Here is a 15,926-nt window from a genome sequence, read left to right as displayed (position 1 = left end):
CTTAATGCCCTTAGTTGCCCATTCTTGACGTTTTATTTCGTGGTTTTATTTATTTAAAATACATTATTTATCTGACGTACAAAACTAAATTCTGCCCTTGTTTTTCTCTTTACGTTCTATACTATTCCATGTGTGTACCTATTTGTACTTATAAAAGTATATGCAATTTAGTTTTATAGGCTTTGTCATTTAATATTTTTGTAGATATTTTAAAAATTCAAATTCTGGATGGCCACGTTAACGGTCCAGTGAGGTGAAATGCCATAAGTGACTCTTCCAAAATTCTTTGGATATTTAAAATAGTTCTTAATTGTCTTCATAGAATTAACACAGGGAAAATCAGGTAGCCTTGGAACTAGTCAGCGTGTGGACCTCTGGCCTGAGCCTCTTGGGGAGCATGGGATGTGTCAGGAAGGGAACACATTTCTGCTCTGTGGCTGTTACTAGGAGTCTAGCCAGCAAATCAGACACTGGAGCCTGGACTGTGGGAATACAGGAAACTACACAGAAGTGCTGGGGTGGCCTTCAACAGTCTGTCCAGCTGTGCATCTTAACTATGCTGATACATCAGTGTGTCCTCAGTTTCTCCTCCTGTGAATTTTTTCATAGGAAGGGGAGTGGAGTGAGGACAAAGGTGGGAGTATAGCACACCTTTACACTGATGGGCACCTGGAATCTCGATTGCCAGAGGACAGGCTAATAGGTGGTGGCTATGGGGAAAAGAAGGATTTCCATACTGGTTTGTGGTATTCAGGCACATTATGGCCTAGGAAAATGTTTTTGAAAGTTCGGCTACGTCCAGGGAATTCTGGTGATTTTTCTCCCCCCAATACTACCTTGATTCCATTCTGAAAGTCTTGCTTTCTTAGGTTATATAACACCCTTATCAAACAGTCTTCTACCTCCTTACCACAAAAAGGGGGTGGGGCGTAGGAGCCATTCTACTCATCCCATCATCCCTGGCCCAGTCCCCAGCTCTCACTAGGACTGGCAGTCCCCACCTCCATCTTTTGGTCCCAGCCTCACTTTACCTGCGGTGCATGAATTGCTCTCAGTTCTCACCCTAACAACAGCCAGAGCCTAACCTCTGGCTCTCGTGCTGGGCCCATGTCAGAGTAGATTCATAGGGTCATGTGAGAAACTCGTCAATATAGATTCCTGGGCAACACTCAGAGGTCCAGCTGATTAAGTAGGTTTATGTTTGGGGTGGTGTGGTAGGCAGAATAATAGCCTCCCAAAGATGTCCAATTAGATGTACTAATTCCTGAAACCTGTTACTATGTTACCAAACACGGCAAAGAGGAATTAAGGTTGCTATCATCTGCCTCTAAAATAGGGCGATTATCCTGGATTATTGGGGTGGGCCCAATATCATAACAAAGGTTCTTTAAAAATGGAAGAGGGAGGCAAAAGGAAGTTACAGCGATGCGAGGTGAGGATCCAACCCTCCATTAACAGCTTTGAAGACAGAGGAAGGGGGCCACAAGCCAAGGTGGGAGAGGTAAAAAAGAGATTATTCCTCTAGAGCCTCCAGAAGGGAATGCAGCTCTGCCAACATTGTAATTTCAGCCTAGTGAGGCCTCATCAGACTTCTGACCTACAGAACCATAAGATAATAAGTTTGTGTTAAGCCACTAAGTCTATGGTAATTTGTTACAGCAGCAATAGGAAACTAACACAGGTGGGGACTAAGAATCCTTGTTTTGTTTTTTTGTTTTTTTGGCTGTGCTGCACCACTTGTGGGATCTCAGTTCCCCCAAACAGGAATTGAACCTGGGCCACCGGGTGAAAACCCGGAATCCTAACCACTAGGCCACCAGGGAACTCCCAAGAATTCTTATTTTTAACCAAGCTGTGCAGGCAACATGGGCTGCTAGGTTTGGGAACCCCAGAGCAACCTACCTTTTTGTTTCTCATGCCACTCATTCTTCCAACCTTCATCCTTGTACAATCCAATTGCTATAGCCTGTCCTTTGGATTGCCTGTGGCCCTGAACCTTAGCCCAGCCTCGGTGACCTCTGTTATATGCTGGTACACCCAGCGTCGCTTTCTACTCTCAAAGCCATTGCCCCGTTACAGATTCCCACGGTTCCCACCACTGCTACAGGCAAACAGCCCTGGAACACATATGCTGGTGCACTTTTCCTGAGTACAGTAGGCGGCAGAGCAATTAGTGCTTACACATAAACCTGGCAGAGATCCCCCAGAGGCATAATGGTAGGAAAGGGCGCAGGACTCACCAGTGTTTCCCAAACGTGGTAAGCTACCACCAGCAGCATGCCTGTTCTTAGGTAGTACACAGACGAGCACTCTAAACATTGATGTATTTGTCAATATAACTAATGCTGGCATTACTGCTAGGGCGAGGCTGCCCCTGCCGCTGGTAACCTTAACCTAGCACGCCATTTGGAGGTCGTGTCAGGGAACTGGCGAGGACCCGAAGCGGGGGCGGGTGTCCGGGTCCCCGCCCCTCGCCGCCCCTCGCCGCCCCTCCCCGAGACCCCGCGCCGCACGAGCCGCCGCAGCCGCAGCACCCCGGGTAACACCAGAAGCCATGGCTTCCGGGACGTGCTGACTCCTTTGAAGCTGATTGGTTGCTGCTCTGACCAGCCCACGTGTCGTCGCGCGCTCTTCCTGTCGCGCGTGCGCGCTGTCACTACAGAGCAGCAGCATGGAGGATCCCGAAACGCTGGGCTTCGAACACATGGGCCTGGACCACCGGCTCCTACAGGTACCGGGGGGCGCTGAGGAGCCGGGCCGACGTGGAGAGGGGCGGCGGCAGGGCAGCGCGCCGCCTGAGCCGTCCCTTGTCTCCTCTAGGCCGTCACCGACCTGGGCTGGTCGCGACCCACGCTGATCCAGGAAAAGGCCATCCCACTGGCCCTGGAGGGGAAGGACCTCCTGGCCCGGGCCCGCACGGGTTCAGGGAAGACCGCCGCTTATGCCATTCCGATGCTGCAGCTGCTGCTCCACAAGAAGGCGGTGAGTCGGGGGAGGGGCCGGGAAAGGGAGCAGCAGGCGTCTGAGTTGCGTTGTGCCCTCTTGGAAAGCTGTGCCCGCCCCCCGCACGCACCCAAGTCTTTCCCAAGAACCGGGTTTTCTTTTGACCCCTTATCCGTGAAGCGTGGTCTGAGAGAACCTGGTGGTTTTGTGGTAAAACGCTCTGGCCTGGGATTCAGGTTACTTGGGTTCTAAGTCCGGGCCCTGCGACCACCATTCTTTGTGTAATCTTGAGTAAATCGCTTTCTCTTGTTTATACTATAAAAAGTAGGCACATTTTCTCCTCTCATCTGTAGGATTATTGTGAAAACCCAATGTCGTAACTGGTACATTTTAAGTAACTTTGTAACCATAAAGTAAGTTATCCTTTTTGGGGTCAGTGCTTGGGAAAATCGAGTCTTCTATCTACATTCTGAGGTGGGTAAAGTAAGTGAAGGGTTGACCAGACCACAGCTGGATTGTTGTGAGGAAGTCACAGCAGTGGGTCAGATTGTCTGGAAAAGGTAGAGAAAAGCATGCGGTGGCCGTGATGACATGAACCGACTGGCTGAAGTCTTGCTCCAGACGCGCAGGCTCAGCGGCCATGGCTCACGGGCCCAACCTCTCTGCGGCATGTGGGATCCTCCCGGACCGGGGCACGAACCCACGTCCCCTGCATCGGCAGGCGGACTCTCAACCACTGCGCCACCAGGGAAGCCCTGGCTGAAATCTTTAATTCGTCTCTTGCAGACAGGCCCCGCGGTAGAGCAAGCTGTGAGAGCCCTTGTCCTTGTGCCGACCAAAGAACTGGCACGGCAGGCCCAGTCCATGATTCAGCAGCTGGCTGCCTACTGTGCTCGAGACATCCGGGTGGCCAACGTCTCAGCCGCTGAAGACTCAGCCTCTCAGAGGTGGGTGAAAGCAACAGGGCTGTAGGAGAATGAGTTTGCACTGGGATGTGGCTTTGGGTTTGTGTGCAGCAAGAAAGAGGGCTAATCCAGGGTGAGGTCCCAGCTGCTACCCTCTCCCCAATACTGAGGTGTTGCCCACCTGCAGAGCCGTGCTGATGGAGAAGCCCGATGTAGTGGTGGGGACCCCATCCCGCATATTAAACCACTTGCAACAAGACAACTTGAAACTGCAAGACTCCCTGGAGCTGCTGGTGGTCGATGAGGCTGATCTTCTTTTCTCCTTTGGCTTTGAGGAGGAACTCAAGAGTCTTCTCTGGTAAGGAAAAGGGGTTGTGAATAGACACTAGGACCTAGAGTGGGGGGGCCAGTTCATCTGCCACAGTTGGGGGCTTTGGAGCTGGTGTCTGATGGGGCTCTGTTTCATTTTAGTCACTTGCCCCGGATTTACCAGGCTTTTCTGATGTCGGCTACTTTTAATGAGGATGTACAAGCACTCAAGGAGCTGGTACTGCATAACCCGGTAAGGGCCCTGTGGAAGCATCTGGAGGCGTTGACATGATACTCAAAAGGACTTGCTTTTCCCTTCTCAAAGGAATCCTTTGTTATTTGGGGTGGGAAATTATTGGTTTAGCATTCCTGGTTCTGATGTGCTAGAAGCCGGTAGTTGTAAACCATCCCTCTATCCCCCAACCTAAAATCACTATGTAGTTCCAGATGTCCGCTGGGGGCTTCAAACCATGCTTTGCCTAAAGCCTGAGAAGGGACCCCCAAGGGGGGGGTCTGCTCAAAGGCTACTTTGAGCAGAAGGGCTAAAGTTCTCACCTTATGTGAACTTTACTCTTCAGAAAGGTTGCTGCTATAGGGGTTTTCTCCTCACTACAGTCATTTATAGTGTTTCTCTTTGTTCTGTGCCCCAAACGTTTGTGTGTAGTTTTATGTTCTCTGTACACTACAACGGTTAGCGTGCTTTGAATTCTTACATTACACAGTTGGAGGGGACCCACGGTGCCCTGCACTAACCCGTTTGTGCTGTGGTTGGTGAGCCAGTGGCTTGCAGTAGCATTTCTGTCCTCTTTTCTTTCCTGACCACAGGCCTGTCCTCCCCTAGGTTACCCTCAAGTTACAGGAGTCCCAGCTGCCAGGGCCAGACCAGTTACAGCAGTTTCAGGTGGTCTGTGAGACTGAGGAAGACAAATTTCTGTTGCTGTACGCCCTGCTCAAGCTGTCGCTGATTCGGGGAAAGTCTCTGCTCTTTGTCAACACGATGGAGCGGAGTTACCGGCTGCGCCTGTTCCTGGAGCAGTTCAGCATCCCCGCCTGTGTGCTCAATGGAGAGCTCCCACTGCGCTCCAGGTGTGCCATCTTCCATATTTTGGTTGAAGATGGTGCCCAGGCTCTGGGCTTGCCCGATCCTCGCTGACTTAATCTGTCTCAACTCTGCGGTACCTACTCTAATTCCACCTTCATTTGAGGAGGCTGAGGCACAAAGATTAAGTCGGGGAAGAGTTGAAGAAGAGGGAGGAGTCGGAAAGGGTGACCGTTAGGACCAGGCAGGGGGCGGGAGAGGGCCCTCCAGCCTGCTCTTGGGGCTCACTTCCGTCTGCTCTCGGGCTACAGGTGCCACATCATCTCACAGTTCAACCAAGGCTTCTATGACTGCGTCATAGCAACAGATGCTGAAGTTCTGGGGCCTCCGGTCAAGGGCAAGCAGCGGGGCAAAGGACCCAAGCGGAACAGGTGAGTCCACACTTCTCTCCTCCCAGCCCTCCCCAGGGAGACCCGCTTTTCAGCCTTTCAGAAGACTGAGTACGGGGGCAGGGAGTGAAGGGCCAACACACGTGCTCCGTGGGCAGCATGAAGGGCCAGACGGCCTGGTTGGTTGGCGCGCCATCATCCTGTGAGGGGAGGTGGCCCAGCGTCCGGTGGCTGTGACTTTTGGGAAGGATCTTTCTTAGGGGGAAAGAGGAGTCCCCAGTCTCTGTCTGCCTAACGGGTTGGCTGGCTGGGAATTGTTCTCCGATTGCCTGTGGGCAGTGTTGCTCCAGAGCTGAGGTCAGAGCCCGGTTTGGCTGCCCCCACTACCCTAGTTCCTGTTCCCGTTCTGATGCTTAAGAGTCTTACACGTGTCAGGGTCCTGTAGTTCCATGCAAGGCTTTGTGTAGAGATTTTGCTGATTAAATAAGCTTGAGAACGTGGCCTTGGAGGAGAGGAGGGGTCTGTCTGAGGTCGGGGCGTTTTCCTGCAGGGCCGCTGATCCGGAGGCTGGTGTGGCCCGCGGCATAGACTTCCACCACGTGTGTGCTGTGCTCAACTTTGATCTCCCCCCAACCCCCGAGGCCTACATACATCGGGCCGGCAGGTAGGAGAACTGGGGCGTGGCGGGCTGGGCACCTGGACGGAGGGCACACTGCAGGACACATAGCCAGAGACATGGGCTGGGGTGTCTCTCCTTGCAGGACAGCACGTGCCAACAACCCAGGCATCGTCTTGACCTTCGTGCTGCCCACGGAGCAGTCCCATCTGGGCAAGATCGAGGAGCTTCTCAGCGGAGGTAAGAGCCCAGCTCTCATTGGCCTGTGCCAGGGCCAGGCTTCTGCCATGACACCGTAGACCCGGTGGGGGTGATGGCAGCAGGGACACCGGCACGAGCAGCAGCCACCGGCACACTTGGCCACGCTGTGCATCACGTCCCTCCACCTGTCATTGCCCTTCCCTGGGTGGCAGGCACTGTCCCCCTTCACAGTCAAGCCAGCTGAGGTCCAGAGCCGTCATGTAATTGGCCAAAGTCATGTTTATTCTCTGCCTCACGGGGCAGAAGGGCCAAGGGAAGAGGTTTGGGAGACAGGGTGGGACTGGTGGCATCTCAGAGGAGACCCTGGGAGAGGGGGCTGCTGGGGGGTTTCTGCGCTGGCACCTTCGGGAGGTCATGCTGTAGCGGGGCAGCTGGGCGGTGTTCCAGGCTGCAGGAAGAGCATGCTAGCCGGGGCTGGGCAGGGCTGCTCCACCCTCCAGCAGGTTATGGGTGGAGGGTCCAGCCTGGGCTTCTTGTGGGGCCTCACTGCTGCTTGCCACATGGGCCGAGAAAGGACATGCTCACTGCCTGGCATTGAGCCCTGGGCTTGTGTAGAAGGTGGCCTGGGGCACTGCTTGATGGGGGATCGAGGGTCGACTCTGGGCCTTGCTTCTTTGTGCCCTGGTTTCCTTACCTGAAATGGGTGAAGCCCCTGCTGCACCGCCAACCCCTCCCCCCGGCCCCGTTTTCTTTTGTCGTAAACATCGAGTGACCCAGGGCACTACTATGACAGACGGGTGTCTGACGGAGAGGGCTGGTGCTCCTCAGTGCTCCGTGGCTGCCATCACGGGTATCTCGTGGCTGGGGTAGCCTGGAAGGAGGAGAGTGGGCAGGTGGGCAGGTCCTGAGGCTGAGAGATGTGACAGGAACCCAGGACGTGGGGACAACAACCCCCCCTGGCCACAGCAGAGTGGATCGCCTGTCGTGAAGTGTCCGTGAGACCCAGGTGTTTTTGTGCACGTGTGCGCTGCGGGGAAGGAGTGGGCTGGCTCCCCGGCTGCCTCGCCCCAGGGTGAGGGGTGCCTCACCCTACCTCTAAGCAGTAGGCCCCCACTAGACCCCAGCCTGAGCATTCAGCCTGGGGGAGTCTCACTGCCGTCTCCTCCACAGGGAGCGGAGCCCCCGTCCTGCTTCCCTACCAGTTCCGCATGGAGGAGATCGAGGGCTTCCGCTACCGCTGCAGGGTGAGCGGGGCCCCCTGGGGACGGGAGTGCTCAGAGCTTCTCCAGGACCCAGCGTCAGGCCCTTGCTGCTGAGCACCCTGGAACGGCACGAGGGCTGGCTCACAGCCCCTCCGTCTTGACCTTCGGTGTCTGCCCCCAGGACGCCATGCGCTCGGTGACTAAACAAGCCATCCGCGAGGCGAGGCTGAAGGAGATCAAGGAGGAGCTTCTGCACTCCGAGAAGCTCAAGGTGAGGGGCCGTGGGGAGGGAGGCTTCAGGGCATCACCCTTCCAGGAGGCTGGCCCAGCTATGAGCGTGAGAGGCAGTGAACTGGACAGCTAGCTGCGCCTTCAGCAGGTCGGTAGGGAGGAAACAGGCCAAGAGCGGGTGAAGGACGCCAGCTGTCCTGTTGGGAGGTGAATCAGCCTGGCCTCTGTGGTGGACAGTGGCCGTGTCCATCAGAATCACAGCTCCTGGAGTTTATTCTCTTGAGGTGCACAGTCGCACGTGTGCCCGCGTTCGTCATGACTCCCCAGGTGGAAACACCCGGGAGTCCTCCACAGAGACGCGGGAAGCCAAGTCGGGTGCATCCACGTGGTGCGTGTTACACAGAAAAGGAAGAGGCGGCTGTTTGTGTGTCAGTGCAGGACGGCCCGTGGGGTGATGATCAGTGAGGAGGGTGCGGCAGCCTCCTGACCTCCCCACAGCAAGGGGCGTGGGAATGGGGACACATGCCCTCCCACATGTGCAGAGCACGTGAGGGGCGGTGAGAAACCAGATCAGGAGTGGCTCTGGAGGGGGACCAGGTGACCACAGATGAAGGCGGTGTGAAACCTTAGCCCTTGAAATTCTGAAAGACCGATTACCTGTTCAGAAACTCCCCTGTGAAATTGCAAAAGGAGGACTGACCCTGCAGTGCCCGCTTCTCTCCCCCGCCAGACATACTTTGAAGACAACCCCAGGGATCTCCAGCTGCTGCGGCACGACCTACCGTTGCACCCTGCTGTGGTGAAGCCTCACCTGGGCCACGTCCCTGACTACCTGGGTAAGCAGGGCTGGGGGACGGGGTGGGCGTTTGTCCCTCAGCTGCCGTGCACTGGGCTGACACAGGACCACGGGGACTGGGCAGCAAGCATGTACACAGACACAGACGCACCTCTGTTCACTCGCTTGAACTCATCCACACAGCCTCCTGGGTAGGCATTGCTCTCTCTGTTGGGGAGACAGGAAACCAGGCATTCAAGGCCAGGGGTTTTTGCCCCAGAGCCTGGCCCAGTGAAAGAGCGAGCCAGTACCTGGCCAAGCAGCCGACTGGGCGTGGAAGGGAGTGACCAGGGGCAGGGGGGTGGGTCACAGGTAAGAGGCAGTGCTGCTTGAGCTGGAGAAGACTCGGGATTAGTGACCGGGCCAAGCCGGGGGGTGGGCGGTGGCCGGAGTCCCTAGAACAGTTGGCAGAGGGGACAGAGAACAGACCTTGTGGGGACAAGGGATGTCTGGGTTGCAGCTGTGAGGACAAGAATGGACCCTGAGATGGTTTCTATGATGTAGAGGAGGCCAAAGCCCAGCTGAGGTGTTCAGGAGCCTGGCTCCATTTACACCTGGGTAACGATGTCCCTTGTGTCTTAGGTAACGGGTATGTGTGACTTTTATGTTGAAGATGCTTAAAGTGGGTTAAGGAAGAGGAGTGGTGAGTGCAGGCCCCCTTCCCCAGCACCCCCCTGGATTGGCATAAACTGGCAGGTGTGGCAGGAGAGGCCCCAGCGAGTGGAAGGGAAGGATCCAGGAGATACGGGAAGATACCAGGTTCCCCCAGGCCAGTGAGCTGGAGGGGACACCAGCCGGGGTCCTGGTCTGCGGAGTGAGAAGGGAGGGGGTAGAGGCGGTGGGAGCGCTCTCGGGTGTGGCTGCTTGAGGTGGGATCTCAGTTCCCTGAGCGGGAGTCACACTCGGACAGTGGTGGTGAGAGCGGCGTATCCTAGCCCCCAGACTGCCAGAGATAGTCGTGCCTAGGAGCAGGGCCCTGGCGTTTGTCTGCTTTGAAGAAAGAATTCAGCAATTCTTTAAAATTCAGCAAAAAGTAGTGAGGTAAGTAAAGTTTTATTAGGAGGGAGGATAGGTGCAGAGAAGCGTGGGTGGGCTCAGAGGGAGAGAGACCGCGAGCCAGCCGCGAGCTTTCGGGGTGCTTTAAGTCACTTATATGGAGGCAGTTTTCCAGTTTTCATCTGGCCAGTCATCTTGCTTTATCTGGCTCCAGGTCCATATCTGGTCTGACTCAGGGCCCTGCCGGATGTGCGCGTGCATCTTTTAGCCAAGATGGATTCCAGCACGAGGGTGTTTGGGAGGTTAGCAGACCATATTATGGTCTATCACCCCCTCCCGTGAGGAACTGTTTTGCTCATGCATAGTCTGGGGGGTCTCCTTGACCCCAAGGATGAGAAATATGTGGTTTCCTTATCTTTTTTTTTTTTTTTTTTTTTTTTGCGGTACGCGGACCTCTCACTGCTGTGGCCTCTCCCGTTGCGGAGCACAGGCTCTGGACACGCAGGCCCAGCGGCCATGGCTCGCGAGCCCAGCCACTCCGCGGCATGTGGGATCTTCCCGGACCGGGGCACGAACCTGTGTCCCCTGCATCGGCAGGCGGACTCTTAACCACTGCGCCACCAGGGAAGCCCTGGTCTCCTTATCTTTTACCTAAGCAGCGCTTAACTCCTCTCTGTTCCTGCCATTCCGGAGACAAAGTCCAGTTGCTTATCCTGTTCCTATTATTATCTTTATTTTCAAAGTGTAAACTGGAGGCTAGTTGTAAATGTCTAACCTGTGGCCCATCTATCTCCTGCCTCAGGAGGGAACTCCATCCTCTTTGTCACAAAGGAGCAAAGTCATTGCCAAAAGCGTGTGACCTAAAGGGGTCAAGGTGACGTGGGAGGGTGTGGCGGTGTGATGCCCAGAGGCCTGTCAGGACCTGTGTGGCCTGGCCGGATGGGACCCTGTGCTGTGCCATGGGCAGTTGGGAGTGACAGCAGAGCCCAGGGATCATGTAGCAGGTCACGAGCAGTGATGGTGACGCCTGACAGGTGAGGAAGGATATGGGAGGAGGGGCCACATAGGAAGAAATCACATGTAGGGTTTTTTTGTTTCAGCAGCATTTTCTTTCCTTTTTTTTTTTTTTTTCCCCCTGCGGTACGCGGGCCTCTCACTGCTGTGGCCTGTCCTGTTGCGGAGCACAGGCTCTGGACGCACAGGCTCAGCGGCCATGGCTCACGGGCCCAGCTGCTCTGCGGCATGTGGGATCTTCCCGGACTGGGGCACGAACCCGTGTCTCCTGCATCGGCAGGCGGACTCTCAACCACTGCGCCACCAGGGAAGCCCCCCCCCTTTTTTTTTTTTACTTTTTTAATACTTACTTATTTGGCTGCACCGGGTCTTAGTTGTGGCACGCAGGATCTTCGTTGTGGCATGCGTGATCTTTAGTTGCAGCGTGTGGGATCTTTAGTTGTGGCATGTGGGCTTTTAGTTGCGGCATACGGGAACTACGTCCCTGACCAGGGATCTAACCTGGGCCCCTCCTGCATTGGGAGAGCAGAGTCTTAAGCACTGAACCACCAGGGAAGTCCCAGCATTTTCTTTTTTCTGTTACATACTTACTGTGACAAATCTAAATACCGTAAAGAAGTGTTTTAGACAGTGAAAGTCCCCAGAATCCCACACCTGGGGATAGCTGTTATTCTGGCCCTGTTCATGTGTGATAATAGATAGTCGTGTGTTCTTAGGCATTTAAAGTGTGGACTGGAGGGCCTCCCTGGTGGCGCAGTGGTTAAGAGTCCGCCTGCCGATGCAGGGGATACGGGTTCGTGCCCCGGTCTGGGAGGATCCCATATGCCGCGGAGCGGCTGGGCCCGTGAGCCATGGCCGCTGGGCCTGCGCATCCGGAGCCTGTGCTCCGCAACGGGAGAGGCCACAACAGTGAGAGGCCCGCATACCGCAAAAAGAAAAAAAAAAAAAAATAAAGTGTGGACTGGAGTGCCAGGCACTGGCTCAGAGTGGAAGAGAGCACCCTGGGAGCCAGCTGGAGGGTGGAGCTGGCGGGCTCTCTGATGCTGGCTGAGGAGAAGGGCTGGAGCTGGCGCACGGGGTGGGCAGTGGCCGCTGAACCAGCTATCTCTTCCAGTTCCTCCTGCTCTTCGTGGCCTCGTCCGCCCTCACAAGAAGCGGAAGAAGCCCCCTTCCTCTAAGAAGGCCAAGGTATGTCCCCTGGGGCCTCGGTGATAGCTGCAGGGCTCCCCTCCCACCTGGTTCCATTGTCGCCAGGATGTGCCGTCCCTTGCCCTCAGGAGGGAGGAGAGAAGTCCCGAGGACTGGCGCCAAACTCCAGGCCACTGATCAAAGTTGTGGGTGCTGGGGCTCTCCCTTGGCCACCCACGGGGCAGCTTCAGGAGCAAAGGGGGACCTGCTGTTCTGTCCCCACTGCCCTCCTCATCCTTCAAGCTACAGGAGGAAGAAGGTGGGCCCCTGCGGTGTCCACAGCAGCTCCTGTCCTTGGCTCACGGCCTGTACGGCTTGCCAAGTGGCAACGGCACCCCCTTCTCTGAGTCTGTCTCCTTTTGCACACACGGACGTCCGCTCGCCACAGCTAATCTACAGTTTTGCCCCCACAGAAGGCGAAAACGCAGAACCCACTGCGCAGCTTCAGGCACAGAGAAGAGAAGCACAGAGCCACAGCAGCGCCCTCCTAAGCTTGTCCAGGGCCTCTCCCGGGGCTGAGCACAGAGTGTGGAGCAGGCTTCCCAGCCTGGAGGGAACTTGATTCCCGCACTGGATGGACTGGATTCGGGGCAGGCAGCACTGTGGCCCTCTAGATTTATGGCCAGGGTGGTGCTTTGCCTTTAACAACAGAATAAAAATCTTAGCTGCCCTGATTTGTGCCTCCTGCCTGTAGGAAGGGGCCATCCCTGGAAACCTTGGGAATCAGAAACCACTTCCAGTAAGCAGTGCCTGGCTCTCTGCCTGCTGTGTACAGTGCCTCCTTGGCCAGAAAAGGTCAGCCATGCAGTGCTGCAACCTGGTGCCTTCGGGCCCAGGAGACACCTGCCCTCCTCTGGGTCTCTGGCCTAACCGCCCGCAGCTCCGGCCTTCCTGTCTAGGATCAGGCTGACAGCCTCCCTTCCCCGAAGCTTGGAAACGACTTCTCGCCTGCAGGGAAGATGGTCCTTCCTGATGACACCTGTTTCTCCAGGTACGGACACGTTGTAAATGCAGCCTTCCACTCTCTCAGGCAGCCAGGGACAGCTGTCTCTCCTCCCCAAACTGCTCTCTGCTCCGTTCAACACACCTGGGTGCGGTTTTGTTTTTCTTTTTTCAGTTGAAACTCATTTTCCTTTTATTCAAGTCCAAGTTATTGATAAGTTACATGGTTCGGTACTCAAAAAGGAAAACTTGTTCAGGTAAGGTAGTATGTTATCATCAGTGTTTCCAGGTGATTGTTTGCAGTCAAGTAGCATTATCAGTAAATCCTTGGGAAGTCCATCCATGGGGTTTACACTTTGTCAAGGCGCAGTTCCTCTGGAGTGGAGATTCCCAGTTCATTTAAAGTTCGTCTAAGTTCCTGGATGACGTAAGGGTAGATTTCCTTATGAGGTCCTGCTTTGACCTTAACCTCTAAGATGCGAACTGCACTAGCAAAATCATTTAAGCGTCCGCATGCCTGCAGTGATTTTGCGTTCTGGAACCAGATCATAGCCAACTAGCATGTTCATCCCTTTATGCAATTCCCAAGCATCAGTATCTGGCTTACTGAAGTATGTCACCCAGCGAGCATCACACTCCTCATCTGTCTCATGTGACCCATGGGACTAGCAGCGAATTGACTGGCTAGCAGCAGCGGGGCCGGGGACTGGAGTGGGGCGTGAGAGGACTTGCGGGCTGGTGCAGGCGACTGCGGCTGCTGCTACCAAGCGCCGGTGGTCAGTGGCGCCTAGTATGATGGCGATGGCAGCGCCAAGGTTAAGGCCAAGGAGAAGCTAGGTGTGAGCTCAGGACCACTCAGGAGCTCGCGGGGGCCGGACTCCACCTGGGTTTTAAATGCACGAGTGGCAGTGGGACGCCCACACGCCCTGTTCCTTTGCTCTCAGCTCCACTGCAAGGCTCTTAACAGTACAGGGTCCCAACCCACATCCGGGCCTCCCAGCTGCTGTCTGGAGGAGGCGGGACGCTGATGACTCAGTGCCCTTGATTGTGCTGGGGGAAGAAAGTCAAAAGCACTTGGGTATTTCTTTCAGAAAGAAAAGCAGGCGTCAGCGCCAGCTGGTCTGCGTGGCGGGAGGAGCCTGGGTCTCTGGCTGCTGTTACGGCGTGCTGGGACTTGGGGTTGCTGGGACCTCAGGTTCGGGGTCTCCACATTTCCTGCTCCTGTTCTGAGGATTTCCAGGGAACCAGGGTGTGCGTGGTAGGGGTTGCTGCTCAGGTGGGATTATCAGTGAGTGCAACAGCGGCCAGTGTGACACGGCCAGCATTCCTGCGGTCTGCCCTGGCTCGGGCGCCTTAACGGAGCTGAACAAAGATGGCTACGTATGATTGTCTGCTGGGTCCCAGAACTGTACCAAGAGCGTTGTGGGTGTCACTGCGCGTGGGACGAGCCGGCCTTGGAGAGCTCTCTGGCCACCACCTGGCTGCTGCCTTCAGTCCCTGCCAAGACCTCCCCACCTGCTGCCCGAGGCAGGTGAGGAGCTGAGGCCTGGCCCTGGGGACACGAGAGCCCGGGACATCGAGGAGGCTGTCTGCTCTGCAATGGTGTGCCAACCTTGCACTGTCACCTTCCTTGTTCCTCCAACCCTGCCACCTCCAGGCATCCCAGCCAATGAGCTTACATCCAGAATCAGCCCGGATGCAGGAGAGTGGGCGGGCACCTCGGGTTTCCCCAGTGATGTTCCTTCTCAAAGGGGCCTCTGCTCTGGGCTGTGTTCCCACCTGGGGACAGAGCTGGGGCCTGGTGGCTGCGTGCTAGGTGCGGGCTGTGTGCCGAGAGCCGTACTACGTTGGCATTCTACCAAGATAAGGCTACTCCCGATTCCTAGGTGGGAGGCTGAGGCTCAGAACTTAGCTGGTGTCAAGGTCACAAGGCCGGTGACGGCAGGATTTGGAGGTCAGCACAGGCCTGCTCTGGTGTCTCGGGCTGGCCCGGCTGTCCACGCCCGTGGAGGAGTAGGCAGCGCTGCTGGTGCTCTCACCAGCATGGGGCAGGTGCCAGCCTAGGCACTTTATTACATAACCCTGGGCTGTGTTTACATAACCCTCGCTCAGCTGGAATGGGCCCTGGCACGTGGTGGGATCTGAATTGGGCGGGTTGAAGAGAGTGGTGTGTCCCCGTGCCCTGGGTCTGCAGAGGGAGGGTGTACGGATGTCTCATTCAGTCACGCAGCCTTGGGTGGAGGCACTGCTGTCCATTTACACGTGGGGAAACAGGCTCTCAGAGGTTGAACTTGTGTATCTGATACCGAAACCTGTGCCCTTGATAAGCACGTCCAGAACAGAACTGGACAGGCCCTGGGACACAGGCGTGCACGTGATGGGTGATCTGGGCTTGGAAGGAAGGAGGTGGGATTAGCCTGCCTTAAGCTCAGCTTCATTGAGCAACAGATACGCTCGGCCTGTTTCCAGCCATTTCCAGGCTGGCTATGCACAGAGCTCACGGCAAAGGGGGCAGCAGATTGCAGGGACTTTCTCCACCCCTGGCTGGTCTAATCCCACCCACGCGTAGGCTTGAATGGGTGCCACTGTGTTCCTGGCTGTGGGCTCGGGTCTAGGGGAGATGGACAGAGCACAGCCCCTGCATGGGAGGAGCTTTAGAGGGGTCAAGAACCAAGCTTTCAGTGCATCCCAACCTCCCCCAAGCTACAGACTCCTGAAGCACCTTTCTGCTCTGCCAACACTTGTTGGAGCTGCCAGGTGCAGGTGCTCTGCTGGGGGCAGGAGGGAGCGGGCCGGGCCCTCCAGCCAGCTCACTGGTGGCTAGACTGGCACCCTTCTGGGACGTCCATGGTGCCAGGAGGGTTACCTGGGGCCTCACCCAGTTGGAGGAGTCAGGTGAGACTGGAAGGGTGGGGGGAACAGCAGTTCTGAGAGGGAACAGTGTGTGTAAGTGCTCCGGGTGGGAGGGAACCCGGCACATCTGAGGATGAAAAGAAAACCAAAGTGGTCGTCGCCAAAACAGGCAAAGACTGAAAAACTAACCTGATTTATTTTAAAAAGATAATAGTCACATGTGAAAAAGTCAAAAGGTACCAAAAGGTGCCAGTGGATTTGAA

The 15,926-nt window shown here is 55.8% G+C and overlaps 1 protein-coding gene across 1 annotated transcript; it reads left to right on the top strand.

The window, feature by feature from the left end:
* The first annotated feature begins 2,653 nt into the window (after window positions 1-2,653).
* On the top strand, window positions 2,654-12,542 carry DDX56 (DEAD-box helicase 56). Its single transcript, XM_060108034.1, has 14 exons — window positions 2,654-2,731; window positions 2,821-2,982; window positions 3,730-3,890; window positions 4,036-4,206; window positions 4,320-4,410; window positions 4,999-5,243; window positions 5,508-5,627; window positions 6,136-6,249; window positions 6,347-6,441; window positions 7,573-7,646; window positions 7,786-7,875; window positions 8,566-8,671; window positions 11,795-11,868; window positions 12,282-12,542. The coding sequence occupies exons 1-14, from the start codon at window positions 2,672-2,674 to the stop codon at window positions 12,357-12,359; spliced, it is 1,641 nt and encodes a 546-aa protein (XP_059964017.1). The 5' UTR covers window positions 2,654-2,671; the 3' UTR covers window positions 12,360-12,542.
* The last annotated feature ends 3,384 nt before the right edge of the window (window positions 12,543-15,926 follow it).

This window comes from Mesoplodon densirostris, chromosome 9, assembly GCF_025265405.1.
Source record: "Mesoplodon densirostris isolate mMesDen1 chromosome 9, mMesDen1 primary haplotype, whole genome shotgun sequence".
Taxonomy (NCBI): Eukaryota; Metazoa; Chordata; class Mammalia; order Artiodactyla; family Ziphiidae; genus Mesoplodon; species Mesoplodon densirostris.
The sequence above is the reverse complement of the archived record's forward strand: the minus strand, read 5'-3'. Positions and strand labels throughout refer to the sequence as shown.

Coding starts and splice junctions, on each gene's coding strand:
- DDX56 (XM_060108034.1), top strand. CDS start 2,672: ATGGAGGATCCCGAAACGCTGGGCTTCGAACACATGGGCCTGGACCAC. Junction 4,207..4,319: donor GAACTCAAGAGTCTTCTCTG/GTAAGGAAAAGG, acceptor GTTTCATTTTAG/TCACTTGCCCCGGATTTACC. Junction 7,876..8,565: donor TGCACTCCGAGAAGCTCAAG/GTGAGGGGCCGT, acceptor CTCCCCCGCCAG/ACATACTTTGAAGACAACCC.